The 21,582-nt window shown below is 42.2% G+C and overlaps 1 protein-coding gene across 2 annotated transcripts in view; it reads left to right on the forward strand.

Moving 5' to 3' along the window:
- ass1 (argininosuccinate synthase 1) overlaps positions 1–21,582 on the forward strand; it is a 138,801-nt gene that overhangs the window by 18,774 nt on the left and 98,445 nt on the right. For both annotated transcript variants that reach the window (XM_078226298.1, XM_078226297.1), the window contains exons 3-6: positions 4,427–4,495; positions 6,835–7,023; positions 13,574–13,630; positions 16,881–16,955. In XM_078226298.1, coding sequence (XP_078082424.1) covers positions 4,427–4,495; positions 6,835–7,023; positions 13,574–13,630; positions 16,881–16,955 — 390 coding nt within the window. The remainder of the gene's footprint in view (positions 1–4,426; positions 4,496–6,834; positions 7,024–13,573; positions 13,631–16,880; positions 16,956–21,582) is intronic.

Genomic DNA, 21,582 nt, shown 5'->3' on the forward strand with positions numbered 1-21,582 from the left:
GGGATACTATGAGATGGCCTCCCCTCACTCCTCCACTACTATCAGAATAAGGTGGTTTCCCTTGCAGCATGGTCTAAAAGGATGTAGGTTGATTGGCCATGGTAAATTGCCCCTTAGTGTCAGGGCATTCACAGGGTAAATATGTGGAGTTACAGGGATAGGGCCTCGTAGGGATTGTTGTTGGTGCAGGCTCGATGGTCCAAATGGTCTCCTTCTGCGCTGTAGAGATTTGATTTGATTTATTATTGTCACATGTATTAATATACAGTGAAAAGTATTTTTTCGTGCGCACTATACAGACAAAGCATACCATTCTTGTAGAAAAGGAAAGGAGAGATTGCAGAATGTAGCGTTACAGTCATAGCTAGGGTATAGAGAAAGATCAACTTAATGCGAGGTAGATCTATTCAAAAGTCTGATGGCAGCAAGGAAGATCTAGAATCTATGATTCTACTTGATGCATTGCAGGTAGGGGGGGTGGTAGTGGAAGGGTAGCTGTAGCCCTTTGCCTATTTGCTAATTTACCCTCTTAATTATAGACAATTTATGGATTAGAGAAACTAGGAGAGGGGAGAGAATTGGGAGGGGGAAATTAAATTTTCTAAATTCAGTTTAATTAATTCACAGCCAATGTGTTACTTTTGAAGTTTCTCTATTTCTGCTTTCTCATCCATGCACTGTTCTTACCTGCTTATCGAAACAAAGTGACGAATGCCAAAGGAGCAAGCCCCCAGAGTGTGATTCTTTATGCTGGGAGTACCTTGTGTCCACATTGTTAAAGGGAGCTTGAGGCTGGAAAGTCAAGTGAGATGAGGCACTTTGCTGTCTTGATGGGTGGAAACAGGTCACATATATGGAGCTGGAGGAAAGGTTGTTGCCTGAATGCCCAAAGATCAGGGTGGGGTGATGGAAGGGGCATGAGCTTCTTTTTAAAGATGCTCTCTAATGGTGTTCCCACACCATTCAGTCACCTGCTAATGATGATTCTAATAGCTTTACTGAAGGTTTGATTTGGACATCACTCCCCTGCTGCTCACCCACCCCCACCATGCTGCCAAAAGTATGCCATTGCGGACCCTTTCATTGGATCCACAAGTTTTGGGTCAGCAATGGGTATAACCCTGATATCACTCCCAGGATAGCATACCAGAATTTCTAGGTCTCTAATTCCAAAATTGCCACCATTTCCGATCTTTGTAGCACTGAAGGTGGCAATTTATTCACAATTGCAGTCCCATGTAAGTGGTTATCAATCCAAAATCAATGTCATTACAGTTGCTTGTGAGCTAGATTGTTTTGCCACAGGTGACAATGACAATGGCTGGAATTATGTATGTCCCCAGCCTAGAGGAGGCTACCATGGCTGGAGAGGGGTGAGGGTGGAATTGGGTGCCATAACAGGGGCACTGTGCTCTTTGCCTCCACTGTATTTCGCTAGTGGGGATGGGTAGGGTCTGCCTGTGTCTCATGGTGAGTGACCAGTTAAATTCAGGCAGCCTTGTTGCTGGCTGCAGGTGAGTTCCTTCAAAATAATCCCTTGATAACCTGCATTCTAAGCTACTCTCCAGAATCTTCAGTGTTTCAGTAAAACATGAAACTGCTGTACTCTACTTCAATGGCAAATGAAACTCTTTCAAACTTAAAGTATCTTGTATCTCCTGCTGTGATAGCAGATTCAGATAATTTGGACTGGATTTAATGCAACCAGTCATGGCAGTAACCATAGCGGTTAGGCCACTAGACCAAGCTCTTCCAGTACAGTTACAACACTGGCATCTACCCTACAATGTGGAAAATTGGCCAGGCATGTCCTGTACACAAAAAGCAGGACAAATCCAACCCGGCCAATTACCGCCCAATCAGTCTACTTTCAATCATCAGTAAAGTGATAGAAGGGGCTATCAACAGTGCTGTCAAGCAGCACCTGCTCAGCAATAACCTGCTCAGTGACACCCAGTTTGGGTTTCGTCATGGTCACTCAGCTCCTGACCTCATTACAGTCTTGGTTCAAACATGGACAAAAGAACTGAATTCCAGAGGTGAGGTGAGAGTGACAGCCCTTGACATCAAGGCTGCATTCGACCAAGTGTGGCATCAAGGAGCCCTAGCAAAACTGGAATCAATGGGTATCAGGAGGCAAACTCTCCGCTGGTTGGAGTCATACCTGGGACATAAGAAATGGTTGTGGTTGTGGAGGGTCAGCCATCTCAGCTCCACGATGTCTCTGCAGGAGTCCCTCGGGGTAATGTCCTAGGCCCAACAATCTTCAGCTGCTTCATCAATGACCATCGGATGTTCGCCGATGATTGCGCAATGTTCAGCACCATTCGTGACTCCTCAGTTACTGAGGCAGTCCATGTTCACATGCAACAAGGTCTGGACAATATCCAGGCTTGGGCTGACAAGTGGCAAATAACATTCGCGCCACACAAATGCCAGGCAATGACCATCACCAATAGAGACACTCTAACCACTGCCGGTTAACATTCAATGGTGTAATTATCACTGAATCCCCCACTGTCAACATCCTTGGGGTTACCATTGACCAGAAACTCAACTGGACTCACCACATAAACACAGTAGCTACAAGAGCAGGTCAGAAGCTAGGAATACTGCGGTGAGTAACTCACCTCCTGACTCCCCAAAGCCTGTCCACCATCTACAAGGTACAAGTCAGGAGTGTGATGGAATACTCCCCACTTGCCTGGATGGGTGCAGCTCCAACAACACTCGAGAAGCTTGACACCATCCAGGACAAAGCAACCCGCTTGATTGGCAACACATCTACAAACATTCAATCCCTCCACCACGGACGCTCAGTAGTAGCAGTGTGTACTATCTACAAGATGCACTGCAGCAATTCACCAAAGATCCTTAGACAGCACCTTCCAAACCCACGACCACTTCCATCTAGAAGGACAAGGGCAGCAGATAAATGGGAACACCACCACCTAAAGTTCTCCTCCACGCCACTCACCATCCTGACTTGGAAATATATCGCCGTTCCTTCGCAGTCGCTGGGTCAAAATCTTGGAATTCCCTCCCTAATGGCATTGAGGGTCAAGCCACAGAACATGGACTGCAATGATTCAAGAAGTAAGAAGTTTAACAACACCAGGTTAAAGTCCAACAGGTTTATTTGGTAGCAAAAGCCACACAAGCTTTCGGAGCTCTTATCCTGAAAGCTTGTGTGGCTTTTGCTACCAAATAAACCTGTTGGACTTTAACCTGGTGTTGTTAAACTTCTTACTGTGTTTACCCCAGTCCAACGCCGGCATCTCCACATCATGATTCAAGAAGGCAGCTCACCACCGCATTCTCAAGGGCAACTAGGAATGGGCAATAAATGCTGGCCAGCCAGCGATGCCCATGTCCCACGAATGAATGAATAAAAACTTAATTGCAGAAAAGGCCTCAAGTCAGTCTCCTGGCAACAGCCCTGATTAAATCAGAGGGCAGAAGAGGTTGACATGGGTTTCCCAGCTGCCAATAGTGGGAAGTTAATTAGGCTCATGAATGAGTCAATCGATACCCATTATTCCTAAATCTACCACAATTAGATGGTAGTCCAGGGATTAACTAGGAGCCACATGGCTTTCCCATGCCTCCTGAACACTACCCAACAAACCCTGCTGGGTAGGCCAGTGGCATTCAAGGTGCTCCTTCAGGGACCCAGTATTGGAAATGGCCAAGCCTGCTGAGCGTCACCCCTGCCTTTGCCTTTATACAGCTGCCTTTTTTCTGTTACCTGGATCTTGCCTTCATTCATCTGTGGCCTGGTTTCCTTTCTGATCCTAGGCCTCTGATGGGTACATTGCTCTCCCAGTGGTGCTGATGAGCAATGAAGAATTCCCAGCTTCTGATTGGTTGGCAGTTCTTGGCAGGCAGGACTTTTACTGTTGGGCTTGAATCCCAGGGAAGGACCGAAGTATCATCAGGCCTTCCCCATGGAATTGGGAGTTCCTTGCCGCTTCTCTGACTAGTGATGAAATCCCGGTTAGTCCAAAATAATCTAGCCCCTTGTTTTGTTCACTGTAGTTGGTACATCTGTGTTTAGTTGCTCAAATGTTACATCATGCAATATGGGAAATTTTGAAAAGTGAATAAAAGGGCACAGGTTCAGGGATGTGAAGTTCAAGTTTAAGGCTGAAAGCAGGAAGTATTTTATAGAGGCAGGCTGCCAGTTAGGATGATTAAGGCCAAGCTACTGGATTTATAATAAAGCTGGAATGAAAGATGGTAGGATTGCTATTCCTAAAGGATGAATTTTAATAGGCTGAAAGTTCAAATCTTGTAATATTGAGTGGTGTCTTTAGATGTCCCAATGTCAGGAACAACTTTCATTAACCTTTTGATCTGTGGAGTGTTAAATTAAAAATCTTTCTAAGTAAATATAATAATTTGTTCTCTTTCTCATCACAAATAGGCTAACGTAGGACAGGATGAAGATTTTGAAGCTGCTCGAAAGAAGGCATTATCTCTGGGAGCCGAAAAGGTAAAGTAATTCTATATTGACTTTGTTTAATGCATTAACGAGAGGCAGTGTTGCTGGCAAAGCTAAGATTTATTCTCCATTCCTAAATACTCTTAAGAGGGTGGTGGTGAGTCACCTTCTTGAGTACAATTGAATGACTTGCTTGGCCAGATTAGAGGACACTTAAGGGTCAATCATATTGCTGTGATCTTAAGAGTTAGGAAATCTCTCACAAAACCCTGAACAGGTATCCTGTAAGGACTCTATCCCATTCTCACAGTTCCTTCACCTCCGCTGCATCTGTTCCAATGGTGCCACTTCCCAAAATAGTGCTGCCGATATGTCTCCCTAAATCGTGGTTTTTCACCCACTGTGGGTAACAGGGCTCTCAACCGTGTCCAATCTATCTCCCAAGCCACTATTCTCACACCCACCCTCCCTCCCAGAGCCAGGATACAGTCTCCCTTGTCCTAATTTTTCACCCAATTTGCCCCTGCATTCAAAGGATCATCCTCCACCATTTCTGCCAAATTCAGCATGATGCCACTACTCAACACATCTTCCCCTCACTCCCCCTGTCAGCATTTCACAGAGGCCGTTCTATCCGGGACACCCTTCTCCACTCCTCCATCACACCCATTGCTTTACCATCTGCCCACGGCACCTTCCCATGCCATCGTAGAAGGTTCAACACCTGCCCTTATACCCCCTATCTGCTCACCATCCCAGGTCCAAACACTCTTCACAGGGAAGGCAGTGCTTTAATCTGGTCTACAGCACTTGCTGTTCCCAATGTGGTCTACTCTACATTGGAGTGATGAAATGCAGACTAGGTGACCACTTTGCAGAACACCTTCGGCCTATGTGCAACCAGACCTTCCTGTCACTTACCATTTCAACACACCACCCTGCCCTCCTATCCATATGTCCATCCTCGACCTTTTGCAATGTTCAAGTGAAGCCCAACAAAAACTGGAGGAACCTTCCGGACTGAACATCTAGTACAACAACGCCACCTTCACTTCATTTCCATTTTTTTTTCATTTCTTTCATTCATCCATTTTTATCACTTTTTTCATTCTGATTTTTATTTCTCCACTTCTGAAATCTCGCTCTTATCTTGTCTCCAAACCAACCACCCCCGCTCAACTGCCACATTCCTCAGGTAATCCCCTAACAATCTATATCTTTGTTCTGCCATTCACACAATCCGATCACTTAATGGATGCTTTTAGCATCTTCCTCAACCTTTATCATCACCATTTACATTTCCTTTGTCCAATTACAGCGCCCCCAACCCTCATAGTATAAATCTTGTCCGATTTTCCTTCTCCTCAGCTCTGACGAAGGGTCATCCAGACTCAAAATGTTGGCTCGATTCTCCACAGATGCTGTCAGACATGCTGAGATTTTCCAGCTTTTGATTTGTTAAGGATGACAGATTTTCCTCTCTGGCATTTTGGCAATCTGATAGTTTCATGGTCACCATGACTGGTACTAGCTTCTTATTTCAGATTTGTTTAATTATTTTGAATTTAAATTTCTCAGCAACCATGGTGGAATTCCAAAGGTTCATAACACTGAGTTAAGAAATTCTTCCTCATCTTAGTCCTAAATGGTTAACCCTTTTTCCTGAGAGTTTAACCCTTATTCTACTCTCCAACTGGGGGAAAGAGCCTCTCAACATTTGCCCTGTCAAGCACTCTCAGAATGTTATATTTTTCAATAATGTCACCTATCATTCTTCAAAAATCGAAGACTATAGGCCTATTCTATTCAGTCTCTCCTCGTATGACAACCCCCTTATCCCAGGATTAAATCGAGGGAACTTTAGATCCTTAAATAAGGGGGCCAAAACTGTAATTCCAAATGCTGTATTTGTCAATCTTTTGTTTTATTGCAATATATGTTGTGTGGCAATTGATGCTTCCCTGGAAGGAGACCAACATTTTGGGAAACTTGTTTCCACTCCCAGCAGCCAGAATCACAATTGTGATACTTCCCCATGAGATCCAGGAATTGGTAGAGAAAGAAAATCTATTCTAACAAATAAACAAAAAAAACTCTTCATTGCTGATAACTCATGGGCCAAATTTTCAATTTGGACTTGTATGTCTGGCTTCTGGTTCGGTTCTTGGTCCTGATACTGCCTGGTGTGTTCCAGACACTTTATAAGGGCCAAGCCAATTAATGATGGGGAACAGGAAAACCATCTAATCAGGGACAGTGGGTGAGCTCTTGACATTGATGTTCAACCTGAGGGACATTAGCAGAAATTGGGGAGCAGGTTGTCTGCCTGTTTTCACTACTACACTTTTTTTAAAAACCTTCACAACTAAAAATGTGTGCTTTGATTGCAGGTTTTTATTGAAGATTTGCGAAAGGAATTTGTAGAAGAGTTCATCTGGCCATGGGTGCAGTCAAATGCTATTTATGAGGACAGATACTTACTTGGCACATCATTGGCAAGACCCTGTATTGCTAGAGGTCAGGTTAAGGTTGCAAAACAGGAAAAAGCTCAATTTGTGTCCCACGGAGCCACAGGAAAGGTGAGTTAATAGTAACTTGCTTTAAAAGGTATTATTCCTCTCTTTCCCCAGAGGAAGTAATGCATCTTTCTCTATTTCAATCTGTGTTAACATCTGATGGCTCAAAATGCTTGTATGTAGTTACTCTGTTTTAACAAATGGCTTTGAGGAACAAACAAAATAAGAGAGGTGAAAAAACTTTTCCCTCTCTTCCCCACAGGAAGCATTTCCCTCTGGTAAAAGCTTAATTAGAATAAGATAGTTACAGTAGCTCTGTTCAATGGATTCATAGTAAGAAGTTTAACAACACCAGGTTAAAGTCCAACAGGTTTATTTGGTAGCAAAAGCCACACAAGCTTTCGGAGCTCTAAGCCCCTTCTTGAGGCGAGTGGGAATTCTGTTCACAAACAGAGCTTATAAAGACACAGACTCAATTTACATGAATAATGGTTGGAATGCGAATACTTACAACTAATCAAGTCTTTAAGAAACAAAACAATGTGAGTGGAGAGAGCATCAAGACAGGCTAAAAAGATGTGTATTGTCTCCAGACAAGACAGCCAGTGAAACTCTGCAGGTCCACGCAACTGTGGGAGTTACAAATAGTGTGACATGAACCCAATATCCCGGTTGAGGCCGTCCTCGTGAGTGCGGAACTTGGCTATCAGTTTCTGCTCAGCGACTCTGCGCTGTCGTGTGTTGCGAAGTCCACCTTGGAGAACGCTTACCCGAAGCGCAGAGTCGCTGAGCAGAAACTGATAGCCAAGTTCCGCACACACGAGGACGGCCTCAACCGGGATATTGGGTTCATGTCACACTATTTGTAACTCCCACAGTTGCGTGGACCTGCAGAGTTTCACTGGCTGTCTTGTCTGGAGACAATACACATCTTTTTAGCCTGTCTTGATGCTCTCTCCACTCACATTGTTTTGTTTCTTAAAGACTTGATTAGTTGTAAGTATTCGCATTCCAACCATTATTCATGTAAATTGAGTCTGTGTCTTTATAAGCTCTGTTTGTGAACAGAATTCCCACTCGCCTCAAGAAGGGGCTTAGAGCTCCGAAAGCTTGTGTGGCTTTTGCTACCAAATAAACCTGTTGGACTTTAACCTGGTGTTGTTAAACTTCTTACTGTGTTTACCCCAGTCCAACGCCGGCATCTCCACACAATGGATTCATAGCAGTCCTTTTTAAATAATTATTATTTGTTTATTTTTGTGTTGTAATATATTTATGCACAATTTGTGTCCTCTTCACAGACAATTACTTGAAGTGAGTGCCAGCTAATGCCACTGGCCATCTTGTGTTTGAAGCTACAACACAGGACTACTTACATGCCAAACAGCAGAAGCAGTATGCGATAGACAAGAGCTAAACAATCCCATAACCAACAAATCAGCTCTAAGCTCTGCTGTGCTATAACATCCAGTCATGAATGGTAGTGGACAATTAAACCACTAACAATTGGCAAGTCATGTTGCAGCTGTATAGCACTTTAATTAGGCCATACTTGGAATATTGTGTACAGTTTCAGTGACCACACCACCATAAAGGTGTGGAGGCTTTGGAGAGTGTACAGAAAAGGGTTACTATTTCTTTTCTTGTGCATGTATGCACGCTCTGCAAAAATTTGAATATGAGAGTTGTTAGTACAGGACCTGGCTTCTCTGGTATGCATAAACACAGGGCAGAGCTACATCAGGTTCATGACCTAAACTTGGAACTGCCTGGATATAAACACACATTTAGATATTTACCAGTCAATGACTTACCTAGGAAGTAATGTGCTGGACTTTGCCGAGATTGTCGGGAATGTGTGAAGGGGCCGTGGCTGACCCATCCCAGCAGGTTGAATTTTTTGGATAAAACATGTTTTTGGGTAACAAAAAAGTTGTCACCTTTGCTTCTTTTCTGAATCTCCTTAATTTGGCATCCTCTAGTTCTCAACTTCACCATTAATGGATATAGTTTCTCCCTATCTACTCTGTTTAGATCCCTCATGATTTTGAATATCGCTATCAGTTCCCCTCTCAAACTTCTCTTCTCAAAGGAGACCAGATCCAGGTTCTATCTGCATAACTGAAGTTTCTCGTCAGTGCAACCATTGTCGTGAATCTTTTCTGCACTCTCTCTAATACCTTCACACCCTTCCTTAAAGAGTGGGTCCCAGAATTGGACAGAGTACCCACGTTGAGACTGAACTAGTGTTTTATGCAAGTTTATTAAAATTTCCTTGTTTTTGTTCTCTATGCCCCTACAGACAGTCCTTGACATTATGATGAGTTGCAATGAATGGCACTTACAATGTTTATATATTGACACCCTGTTTTGACTTTGCAATGCTAGTTTTGGCTGTACAGTGCCATGCCAGCTAACTCTTTACCAATTCCTTTATATTCCACTTTTGACAACCTCAGGATGGGCAAATTACTTCTCGGGTATAGTATAGAAGTGTTTCTGAAAATGTAGGCACTGTTATATCATGGGAAAGACACTACTCTAAGGCAATTATACTGAAGCAAGAGAGACAGACAAACAGTTTCATCTCATAAGGACGCTATACCCATACCAATCAGCAGTAAAATTACGCTGCATATTCTCAACAGAAAACGCAAGTTGAATGTGTTTTAAAATGGAAATATCCACCATACATCTACCAGCAATGTATATAATTGCCCTAGGATGTCCTCTCCATAAAAAGGTTGGAGTCATATTTAGCTTGAAGGAAGATGGTTGTGGTTGTTGAAGGTCATTCATCTCAGTCCTGGGACATCACTGTAAGAATTTCCCCAGGATAATGTCAAAGGCCCAACCATCTTCAGCTGCTTCATCAGTGATCTCTCCGTCATAAAGTCAGAAGTGGGAATGTTTGCTGATCATTGCATTGCATAATGTTCAGCACCAATCACAGATCCTCAGATACTGAAGTAGTCCATGGCACTTTATCCACCACAATAAACATTCACTCGCTCCACCACTGGCGCACAGTGACAGCAGTGCTTCCCATTAACTCCAGTTTTACCAGGGCTCCTTAATTCCACACCTGGTCAAATGCTGCCTTGATGTCGAGGGCAGTCAATTTCACCTCACCTGTTGAATTCAGCTCTTTTGTCCATGTTTGGACCAAGGCTGTAATGAGCTCAGGAGCTGAGTGGCATTGGTGAAACCCAGAGTGAGCAGGTTATTGCTGAGTAAGTGCTGTTTGATAGCACTGTTGACAACACTTTTCATCACTTTGATTGAGGATAGACTAATGGGGTAGTAATTGTCCGGGTTAGATTTTTTTCTGCTTTTGGTGGAGAACAGTAAGAAGTCTCACAACACCAGGTTAAAGTCCAACAGGTTTATTTGGTAGCAAATACCATAAGCTTTCGGAGCACTGCTCCTTCGTCAGATGGAGTGGATATGTGGAGAAGCCATACCAGGACAATTTTCTACATTTCTGGTAGGCGTGGGTGGTGGATATTTTCATTTTAAAACACATTCAACTTGCGCTTCTGTTAAGAATATGCAGTGCAATTTTACTGTTGAGTCGGTATGGGTATAATGTCCTTATGAGGAGAAACTGTTTTTCTGTCTCTCCACTTGGTGGCACTATGTGTCCAGTGTATCCCGCAATGCAAGGCTAACGACGCAGCATTTTTGTTGCATCCCCTGGGCATCAAAACATTTTCTGCAGCCAGTGGATTATTTTTCCAGGAAAAGTCACTGCTACAACTTTAATCCTATCCATAAAGCATAAATCTTGGTGGAGGGGAGTAGTTAAAATGCACTGGTGACTTGCTCCACAATTTCCCTTCTGTTTTGCACTGATCCTGATTTTAGCCTTCCCTTTTGGCTGGCCAACAAAAAATCCTGCATGAAGTTGGTTGGACAATTTAAGTATCTATGTTGTGGTTCATTAATAACATTGGGCCCCCGACTGATATTTTAACTCTGGCCCGAGTCAGAGGAATATTCTGCTGCTTTACTGTCAGCTGAAGACAACAAGAAGCAATCTGAATGTTGTTTCAAGTGTGTTCTTCTGGGCCCCACAAGCAAAGTGCAGACCTCTGCTGCCCAGGCTTCAAACCCTCCCTGTCACCTAACCTTCTAGACATTGAGCCTTTCTTTGATGCCAACCGGTGCCGAAATTTAAACTTCAACTCCCTGGCCAACTGGTGCATTCTGTTCATTTAAGGCAGGCAGCATACAGATGAGCTCATCAATTAAAATACACTAGTTCTTCCTCTGACACAACAGGCGAGTCACTCATTACCTCTCACCCTGAGTTACTAACTCCCGACATCTCCCCCCGCCACCCCTCACTAACCGCCTACCCAAAACGCCTGAGGTTAAAAATAGATTCACAGTAATGCAGACTAATGCAGTAGGAAATGTGTGTGTTGCAATATTGCATGAACAATAAATGATCTGATGTGGAGTTGCCAGCGTTGGACTGGGGTGGGCACAGTAAGTAGTCTCACAACACCAGGTTAAAGTCCAACAGGTTTATTTGGTAGCACGAGATTTTGGAGCGCTGCTCCATCAGGGTCACTCATCTGATGAAGGAGCAGCGCTCTGAAAGCTTGTGCTACCAAATAAACTTGTTGGACTTTAACCTGATGTTGTGAAACTACTTCCAAGAAATGATCTGAATTTGATTATTTTAGTAGAGAAAGGTGAGCCTTTTCTTCCTGCATCCTCCTGGCCGTCCCATCTCTTGCTCTTTACTAGACACCTCCCTGTAACACAGTTGGGATTAAGAACCCAAAGATTGAGAGATTAAAGTTCTGAGTTGCCACTGTAATGCTTTACTTGCATGTTCTGATATGGTCTTGCTTGTGTCGGTGTTGTGCATCTTAAAGTATTCAGTACAGATTGACACTAGAGACTGATACTTCTAAATTGAGCAAGATGTGCCAGTTCCCAAAACATAGGTCACTTGCAGCAACAAGAAGGTAAACTTGCTGGTCGTTCAGTGAGTCCTAGTAAATCCTGACTGTGAGAGCTTTGTGTTGAGAACTGGCACCACTAATATCAGTCTAAGCCATATAGAAAGAGATTTAAACCAAATTCAACACGAGCAGAGAGATATTAAAGTTAAAAGATTTTAAAATAAATTTAAAGTGCTAAAATCGCATCAGAATTGATTTAATTGGGTTTAAAGCTAAATGTTGCCATTAATGCGCAGTTCTGAATATTCCTTCTCTGTGCAGTTCAGCAATCGTATCTAATTAAGGGATATAAAATTACTACCCACTCTTCTGGTTTTTTGATTTAGTACTTGCATTTTATTTGCCGGAGAGGCAGACTTTTCTTCCTCGACTCTGATGAGCTCTGACAGTGCTAAATGACTTTTTTTGCCAAAAGGCACAATAAAATGTACCCGTTCAGTGTACATTCCCAACATATAATTTTAGCAGGATTTTCTTCCCTATATTGAGTAATTGCATTAACTTTTTTGATCTAAGCCTTCAACATTAGCAGGTATATCTGTCCTCTCTAAAGCATTTTCTCGTAATGAGACCGGAGGAGGCTGTCCTGAGGCTGCTCTGAATGGTTTTGATGTAAAGAGTTTGTCCATCTGTGGTGTTGATGTATTGTGGGGAGCAGATGGGCCTGTTTTGGGACTTGCAGGAGGAGAAAAAAACAAATTGCCTCTGTAAGCTGCTGTTGTGATTCTACTAAAAGCATAGACAATGCTGAACAAGTTGGCTACAGATTAAAAACAAGAAAATACAATGAGGCAAGTCTGATGGTGCCAATATTATTAACCATTCAGCATTAATGAATATGTTACAAATAAACTATTGAGCAGATGATGCTACCTAATTATCATGTGCTGTGCGGCAGGTGAGGCCAGAGTTTGCATTGCTTATTTCTTCCATCTGTTAAATACCTGGCCCTGAAATTACACTGTTGGACACTTGTGCATGGATCTTGATGCATTGATCTGAAATTTCCCTCCCCCACTAAACTGTGGAGTACTTAATTGTTTAAAGTAAGGGGGTGACCACCTTTGTTAAAGTAATGGAGTGAATCATTTCAATTTCTAAGCATTTTGCACACAAGTATTCCAGAGTATAATTTAAGGTTGCCAACTGTGATTAAATGTGTTTCTGGAGGTTTCATCACATGATTTGCCCCTCACGCTCTAGCTATTTGTCAGCCAATACATCCATCCTTGTGATGCACTGCCTTCCTACACTGATTGGGAAACAAAAAGCCTCATTACCCAATGCTGATGCTTGACTGTCAGCCAAATAGCCTTTTTACCATTTTCAATATTTTCATATCTGGTAAAGAGAAATATTGGAGGAAAATGACAACAAAAACAATCATTTTTTAATGTCCCAATGATTTTTCTCCTGGGTTGCACATAGCAGTCCTGGAGGTTAACCATCGATTCCTGGAGACTCCTGGCCAATCCCGGAGGGTCGGCAACCCTGGTGTAACTTCAGGCCCTAGACACGTGCGCATTTGTGTATGTCACTTTGAAAGTGGCCTGATCGAAGTTGGTTCACCAACTCGTCTCAACGCCATGCGTGCAGCTGTCCACTATCTTTAAAGTTATTCATTTGTTTTTCAGGGAAATGATCAGATTCGGTTTGAGCTGACTTGCTACGCACTATATCCTGAAGTCAAGGTAAGAGCTCTATGTCATATTCTCTATGTATCTTGTATCAAACGTACAATTGTGCCTTAATTTATTTTTCCTGAATAACTTTTAACTACAAATACCAAAAATAATTTAGAAAGATTGCTAATGCACAGTAGGCCAATCTGCGGCTGAAAATCTCCATCCTCGTTCGTGGCGGCAATTTTCTGGTGCCACTGAAAGTGAATGGAGCTTTTGCTGGAATGCCAAATTCTCCATTCTCACTTGCAGCGGGGTGGCCACAGATGAGATTGGAGAATCCTGCCCATTATTTGAAAGCTGCTTGCCCTCCATTAGAATTGGCAGCTGAAATGTTCATATTGCTGTCTAATGTTGACTGCTTTGCTGTGAATTTGTAGCTTTTTTGTTGCTTCAATTTTCTAGGCTTTTATTTATTGTTGTTTAATGTTTAAAAATAAGTTTGAACTTGTGGTCAAGTGGAAAACACATTCTTTATATTTAGCTAGGTTTTATTGATCTTGCTTTAAGCCAAATTCTAGGAGCGTAGCATCCGTGAGATGGCTTCTGCCTTGTTAAAATGTCACTTGTGTCGACTGGAGGCGGGTGACTGAGAATGTGACTGCCCTGATAAAGTGAAGAGCAAGCCCCTACTTGGTTCTCCTTTGTCTGATGAGAGGCTGAGAACTTTTCGGTTAGACCTACCTAAGAAAGTTTAAGACAATACAGCCTGGCACAAAAAAGGTTTGAGAACTACTGGCATGGTGGATTCTTGTAGTTCATACTGAAACCGCTTGTGGTGAGCTCTGCTTGCAGCCTGAGTAATCCTCCTTTTGTTTCATCGGATTTAGTTTTTTTAAAAAAAGGATGAATAATCCCACTTTGAACCACAAAACTAATGTGAAGTTTATTTGCCAGTGGCCCTGGCCATAACCATGTAAATGAACAGACAAAAGGGAAAATCATTTTGTCATATTGTTGACCTGACTCTTTTTTTTTCATTTACTTTTTTTCGAAACTCATGATAAAAGAGATTGAGACCTCCTGTGTTCCCTCAAATTGAAAAAAAAAACAAGGTGACAGGCCAAAGCCAATAGTGCAAGACACCATCAAAGTTGAAAAGTGGTATATCAGGTAGTAATAACTTGATGCATGGGTTTTAAAAGCCTGTGGTTAAGAGAAAAGAGAGGCTGAGTAAAACAATACTGTTTAATGAAAATATACTTTAACACAGTTTTATTATACATTTAATTGTACGCTTTTTAAAATGTATCAAAGAATTAAACTTAGTTTATATAAGTATGGAATAGCCTCTTACTTTTTTGGAGGGAAAGAAGTGAATTGTTGGGTGGAATTTTCCAGCCACGCTAGTCCCAAACGGACCTGTGCATGGTCCGCCCCCACTCGCTATGATTCTCATGTGGGCTGATCATGAAAATCCCCCCCCCCCCCCCATTGTATCTGAAAAGGTGTATATTTACATTTTTGGAACCCATTACCTAATTAAAGACATTTTTACCAGCAGATGAATGTTGTTTGCCTTCGGTGTTGCACCAAGTTGCAGTTCAAGCTTTTTTAGGACTATTTGCTTATAAAAGACCAATTTTCTAAAATGCATTACACACTAACTACTGTTGTTTTTTTAAGATACAGCTACATTTGCAAAGTTATCACATTTCTTTGCCGAGAGCAGTGCTTCCGATGCTTGTTCCCACTGTGATCTCATTTTAATGGTGACCCCAGAATGAGAGGGGAGGGGACAGGATGGAGCTGAATCTTATGAGAATTTGGCAGAGTGTCGGTTCTGGTGAGAAAACTGGTGTGGAAGTCTCCAGCTCCATTGGCCTGTTTTCTCTCTGGAACTTGTGACTTTAACTGCAAAAAAAAAGAATGGGCATGGTTTGTGGCACCACTCTGGCGAGGCAGGTCTCTTAGAGCTGAGAACTGGATCCACTGAGATTGTGGTGCCATTACTGGGGGAAAAAAAAACCCCCGCCACCCCACCGGTGAACCTGTTTTGTACCCCTCGCTGACGTGACTTCATGTCAACGCAGTCCGAAAATCTAATGGAAGCGGAGGCAAGTGTGTATCATTATATCAAAATTTATTGAAATGTATTAAAACATAGGATCACGCTCATTATGGGGGTGAACTTGATTACGTTGCTGGTGAGATTTGCGATTTCTGGTATTAGCTGGACCCTGAGCCCCTGCTGACAATCTCACGCAGGAAGAATGCGCGCTCAAGATCCTGCCTGTAGTGTGCTGGGGTCCAGGACTCTGGCAAATTAGATACATCGCTACATTACATCTGCCTTTCCTTATTGTGATAACTTGGAAATAATCAGCATATTTCTGAAACGTTGACCCCTGTTAACAGTCTAGCTATAGTCATGGTGCACAGGGATGTTCACAAAATCACAATTTGCCCACCATATGCAAGGCCTGGTATAAAGTGAGAGTGTGAAAATCACTTCTGTTCCAGTGACACTAAGTTTTATTCATTGAACCATGGAATAGATGTATTTGACAGGACGTAGAGCATGTACATAATCTTGCTGCACATACAAGTGCACAGTAAATTAAATAATGTACCCCTAGGGAACAGGCAGTTAAAATTCGGGTTGCAATGTATACCAGAGGTACCTGTAACATAAATCGCCACCTCCCTCCCACTCCACAACCCTGCTGTTCGCCACATCGTTTCTGAGGGCGGCGTAGTGAATACTGCTGGATCAAAGGCAACAAGATGGAGGCTGGTCCCAACAGGTAGCCAGCCAGATTCCTGCTGCAGACCACGCAGGGGAGTCGTAGCTCTATCAAAGTGGACCATTGCAAGAGTTCCATGAGGCTGCTCCATGGCCGACCTTACAGCCTTGGACCTGGTGACCCCAAACTTTTGTCCCAGGGGTTGCAACCAACACTTTGGGAACCACTGCCCTAAAACTTCTGGAGCTCAATTATTCAGTTGCTATGAGAATATCTGCAGAAGTTGATGCCTGTAGCAAACTAGCTGAGTCAGAAAAATAGGCCAGAATTCTCCGGTCTCGTACGTCCCGCCACCAGTGAGAACAGAGAATTTGGCACTCGACCAAATCTCCATTCACAGCACTGGGATCGGAGAATTCTGGCCATAAAATGCCTTTCTAAATGAAAGGAATAAGTCCTTTCAGGCGTATTTGGTAATTACAAAAATCCTTCACCTTGATCAATACCAACTTGTAAAGTATCACAAAACTTTTGTTAATTTCTTTTCATGTCTTTTTTTTTATTGATCACAGATCATCTCTCCATGGAGGTTACCAGAGTTTTACAATCGATTCATGGGACGCAATGATTTGATGGAATATGCAAAGGTTTGTTAGAATACAAACAATTGTAGAATGTTATTTACAGAATGATGATAGCATAGTGATTTTGTTAGAGGCTTGGACTAATGAGTTCAAATTCCTTCCCAGCAGCTGGGAAATTTAAATTCAGTTAAGAAAATCGTGAATAAAAAGGGAACTCAGTAATGGTAACCTTGAAACCACTGAATTGCTGTAAAAAACCACCTGGGCAATGCTCTTTAAGGAAGGAAATCTGCTGTCCTTACTCAGTCTAGCCTACATCTGAATCCAGACTTGTAGCAATGTGATTGCCTCTTAATTTTCCTCTGAACCGGCCGAGCATGTTGAGGTTGGGCAATAAATGCTGGCCATGCCATGATGCCTACATCCCCTGAATGAATATTTTTTTAAAACTGAAACTAGTTTGGACTTCGATTTCATTTATTTAGAGAACCTCTGACTTGCTGTTCTAATATTGACTGCTGGTAGAAGGTTTGCTAATGGAAAAATTATTAAAAAGCAGTGCAGTGTTTGAAACCTTTTGGTTCTATAAAGTGGATTTTAGTTTCAAGACTATTTTAGATTAGAAACAGATTGGGCAATTTTGATCACTTCCTTGTTGGTGTGAGTTTCTCTAATTGACAGTTTCACTTGAAGAGACTAGAAGCCAACTTGATGTGGAAAACTAAATGGCACATTGCTGCATAAAAGTTGTAATTTTGGGGTCAGTTTATAAGAAGCTGTGCTCAGCATCTAACTTGTGCTGTAACTAACTCATGTTGACAATGGCATTTAAAGCAAAATATAAGAAAATATTAATGACCATCCTTGTTCTTGATGAGTGTATACATTTCCAGTGGCAACATTAACCAGTTTAGGGGAAATGTATTGTGCACAATTGATCAGTCAATTTTGATTTTGTCTTGTGTATTGAGTCACATTATGCACTCTTTTATGGTTCACTCCTCACTCCACTTACATTGTCCAACCATTCCCTGGACACGTTCACCTCCCACCCCCAAACAGTCTCCACCTTCCCTTCCTTGACATTTTCTCTCTGTCTCTCACTCTCTCTCACTCTCACGTTAAGGGCAAGGGCAGGGCCATAAAATGCAATGAGTGGTTCAAAGGTCAATCAACTTTGGTGGAGAATCCTGCCAAAGAGTTTTTTAACTGTGCAAAAACCAGAAAGAGTAAAAAATGAGCACTGCAAACAGAAGTAACATTTTAAATTAAAATTCTATGCTTTAGGTGAGGGAAAGCTACAATTGCTGGAAATGTGAACTAAAAACATGAAGGGTGAAATTCTCCAGCCTCCCAGCCGCGTGTTTCCCGCCGGGAGATAGCGCATTGTTTACTAGCGGCGGGATTCTCTGGTCCCGCAGCTGTCAATGGGAATTCCCATTAATGTCCCCCCCATGTCGACAGGAAACCTGGGGGCGGGAGTGCGCTGTTGGCAGGACCGGAGTGTGAATGGCCGGAGAATTCCGGCCAAAATGTGAGAAATGTGAAGCAGGTCAGTCAGCATCAGTAAAAAGAAAAGGCAGGTTAATGCTTTATGGGCATGTGTTTGACCAGAATTTCCGACAGATAACTTTCTTTCCAAAGAACTGTCCACCTTTTTGCGTTTTTTCACTTCCCATCTGCTTGGTCATTGGGCTGGCTGTGCAGGTCTTTGTGTAAATCTCTGAGCGCTTGGACAACGGCCTTGCAATATCATTATTTTAGATAAAAGCAGCAGGACAGATTCTATTCCTTGAATCCCATTATTTACACTAGCTTTTAGCTCCATATTGAGAGCAGCAATTTCTAAACAGCTTCTGGGGAAAAATATAATTTTACTAAAATGGCCAAATTTGATAAATAAATAAAAGGATGGAAAATTGACCACTCATTATGGGGACTCTATACGCCATACACATTCCCTCACTGGTTGGTTTTTTCAATGTTTTCAAAATAAATCAATCAGAAATTCTTGTTTCTGCCTTTTTAAGCCCAAATAATGGTAAAAATGTCAACCAATAGTCCTGGCTCTTTCAACTTGGTGAATTGTTGAATATTATTAAGCAAGGATTTGGATGTCGCAGTTTAGTGTACTAACTCAAATGAATTACTGAATCTGAATGAAGAGCAGTTATATTGCAGTTTTAAGCTGCCTTTATTTTGTGTTAATTGCCACTTTGACGCTGTTGGCTCTTGATGTGCAAGACTTGTGCAAACAGTGGTAAAATCAATCTTGCTGAATTCACTAAATCCTGGTGGCTAGGAAGTCTTTTTCTTTAGCTGGGGCTCTCCAGGTTACAGCTTTAGTGAATTTGGCAAGCTTACTTTAGGGCTGTCACCAGCTGTTCAAAAGCAGTGTATAAAAGGCTGGCAAGTACTGTAGAAGTAGCTGTAAAGGGAGTGATAAAAACAAGCATGATTAATCATAAAATGTGTATTAATTGAACTTCACACTGTTGGGTTCAGTAACCCTTCAAAGCTGGTATCTCTCATGCCAAAAATATACAGCAAATCAGTCCGCATCTGTGGGGGAAAAAGACAGACGTTTTTTTACCTGCTGTTCACACCTTGATCCCGCTGCAGCGAAGTTGGAAATTTGGCTGCGGGATGGGAAAATTCTGGCCCATGACTTTTTGTGTTTGCTTTGCAGTTTTTCCTTATTTTCTTCCCTGATATCTTCAGCACTTGGCAAAAATACTTTTTAAATCCATTGAAACCTGTGTTTAGTGATTTGGGAGTGCTTAGGTACTCTAACTTAAATACAATTTTAATCTTGTCATAGAGCAGTTTTGTTGCAGCGTAAAATTGAAACCACAGTGTAAAACAATTGCTGACCTCTCCCAAGTTAAATATATTGCCTTCACCAAGATCTATCTGACGAAGGGTCATCTGGACTCGAAATGTTGGCTCTATTCTCTTCTCTCCCCACAGATGCTGTCAAACCTGTTGAGATTTTTCAGCATTTTCTGTTTTTGTTTAAGTTACTAGCCATTATTTACAATCTCATTTTAAAAATATTTGTAACAGCTTCAATTTAATTCAATTAAACTGAGTAAATTATCAACATGCATTGTTGAATTTAAGGACAATTATTTTAAATAGTATAAATGGTGAACAAAAAATATGTTGCTCCACAGCAACCATGTACTAAAGAGAGATTTCACAAAAGCTGTTTGGAAGGAAAATGGCAAAGTTAACAGGCTGAATTTTCAGAAGGCCACAGGGTCAGGACCCAGTGCGGGCAGGAATTCAAGATTTCAGCCCTGGAGATTGACTTAGAATCCTAACATCTCCAGTTTTCAAAGGGTTGATGGGGAGGGGGAAGAGTGAGGGAAGGGAGTGGGAAACCCAGTCACCACCAATTAATGTCCCCATGAGCTCTCTCTGGAATTTGTCAGGCAGGTATGTCATTGCATACTTTGATGTTTTTTTTTCTGTTAAGTCTGAACATGTGTGTGGAAGCAACTAGTGCCATGGCGAGTACTGCTCCTGACTTTGCCCTCCATGACAGCATTCCGCCATGTTTGACTTCCCGCTTATTTGATGAATGCCCTGCTCTAAACGGCAAGGCAGTGGTGGCGTGCTCAACATGTCCTCCACTAACTAGGTGCCGAGCTCTCCTCCTGGCCAATTAGGCCATTTGTATTTAAAAATATCATCGCAGGACCAAAGAGCTGAGGTGTGGGGTCTGGGCCCAGAATTTACCTGGGTGTCAATTTCCCGATCCTGCTTTGAAAATCCAGCCCAAGATATCTGTAGTAATAGCTGGGAGTCACAAGAGGGCACACAAGATTTTTGGCAGAACATGGAACTTGTCTAACAAGGGAAGGATTAGAGAAAAATGAGTGGCATGATTTTTCTGCACTGGAGATTAAATTCATATTATCACAATTTACATCTTCAGTAATCAGATAACTCAGAATCTGTATGTTGCGCAAAAAACATAGATAGAAATGTCAGTGATGAAGATTTCAGCTTAGTTCCGGAGATAATCCACTGCTCTTTTTATAATTTTGAAACCCATCATTAGACTGAAGGTGCTATTTTACTGTCCCGTCGCGGCAGGGGGAGAGCAGGAAAATGCAGCGAGCCATTGACTTCGGTGAGAACGGAAAATCCCGCCGGCAGAAGGGGTGCCCTTAGTTCTGTCCTTAGTTTCTTGTTCTCACTCCTGTTTAGGCTTTATTGTTTTCTTTACAATGGGGCAGCCATTTGGTAGCAGTCAGCCTGGCAGAATGCTGCATTTTTAAATTTTAGCAATTATTTTCCACCTGTTTGCATACTGCAGATATAGTCGTATGTGAAACGCAAGCAGTTGCATGCCACTAAAGAATAAACCATCCAGTTAAAATAGTCTCTAGTGTTCAACCATGACAGTTGTTTTTTGCCACATGCCACGTTTGTTCATCTGTTGCTGACATTTTTATACCCGTGATATAAAGAAAAACATTTTTGGAAAAATCATTTGATCCAAATCTATCCAATAAAGACAAAATATTGGCCGGATCTTTCTGGCTGCTCATGCCGGCAGGGTCTTCTGCTCCCTCCGATGGTGCATTCTCACCATGGGTTTCCCAGCAGTGTGGGGTGGAGTCAATGGGAAATCCCATTGACATCGGTGGGACCAGAAGATCCTGCCGCCAGCCAATGG

Source organism: Mustelus asterias, chromosome 13, assembly GCF_964213995.1.
Source record: "Mustelus asterias chromosome 13, sMusAst1.hap1.1, whole genome shotgun sequence".
In the NCBI taxonomy this organism is placed as follows: domain Eukaryota; kingdom Metazoa; phylum Chordata; class Chondrichthyes; order Carcharhiniformes; family Triakidae; genus Mustelus; species Mustelus asterias.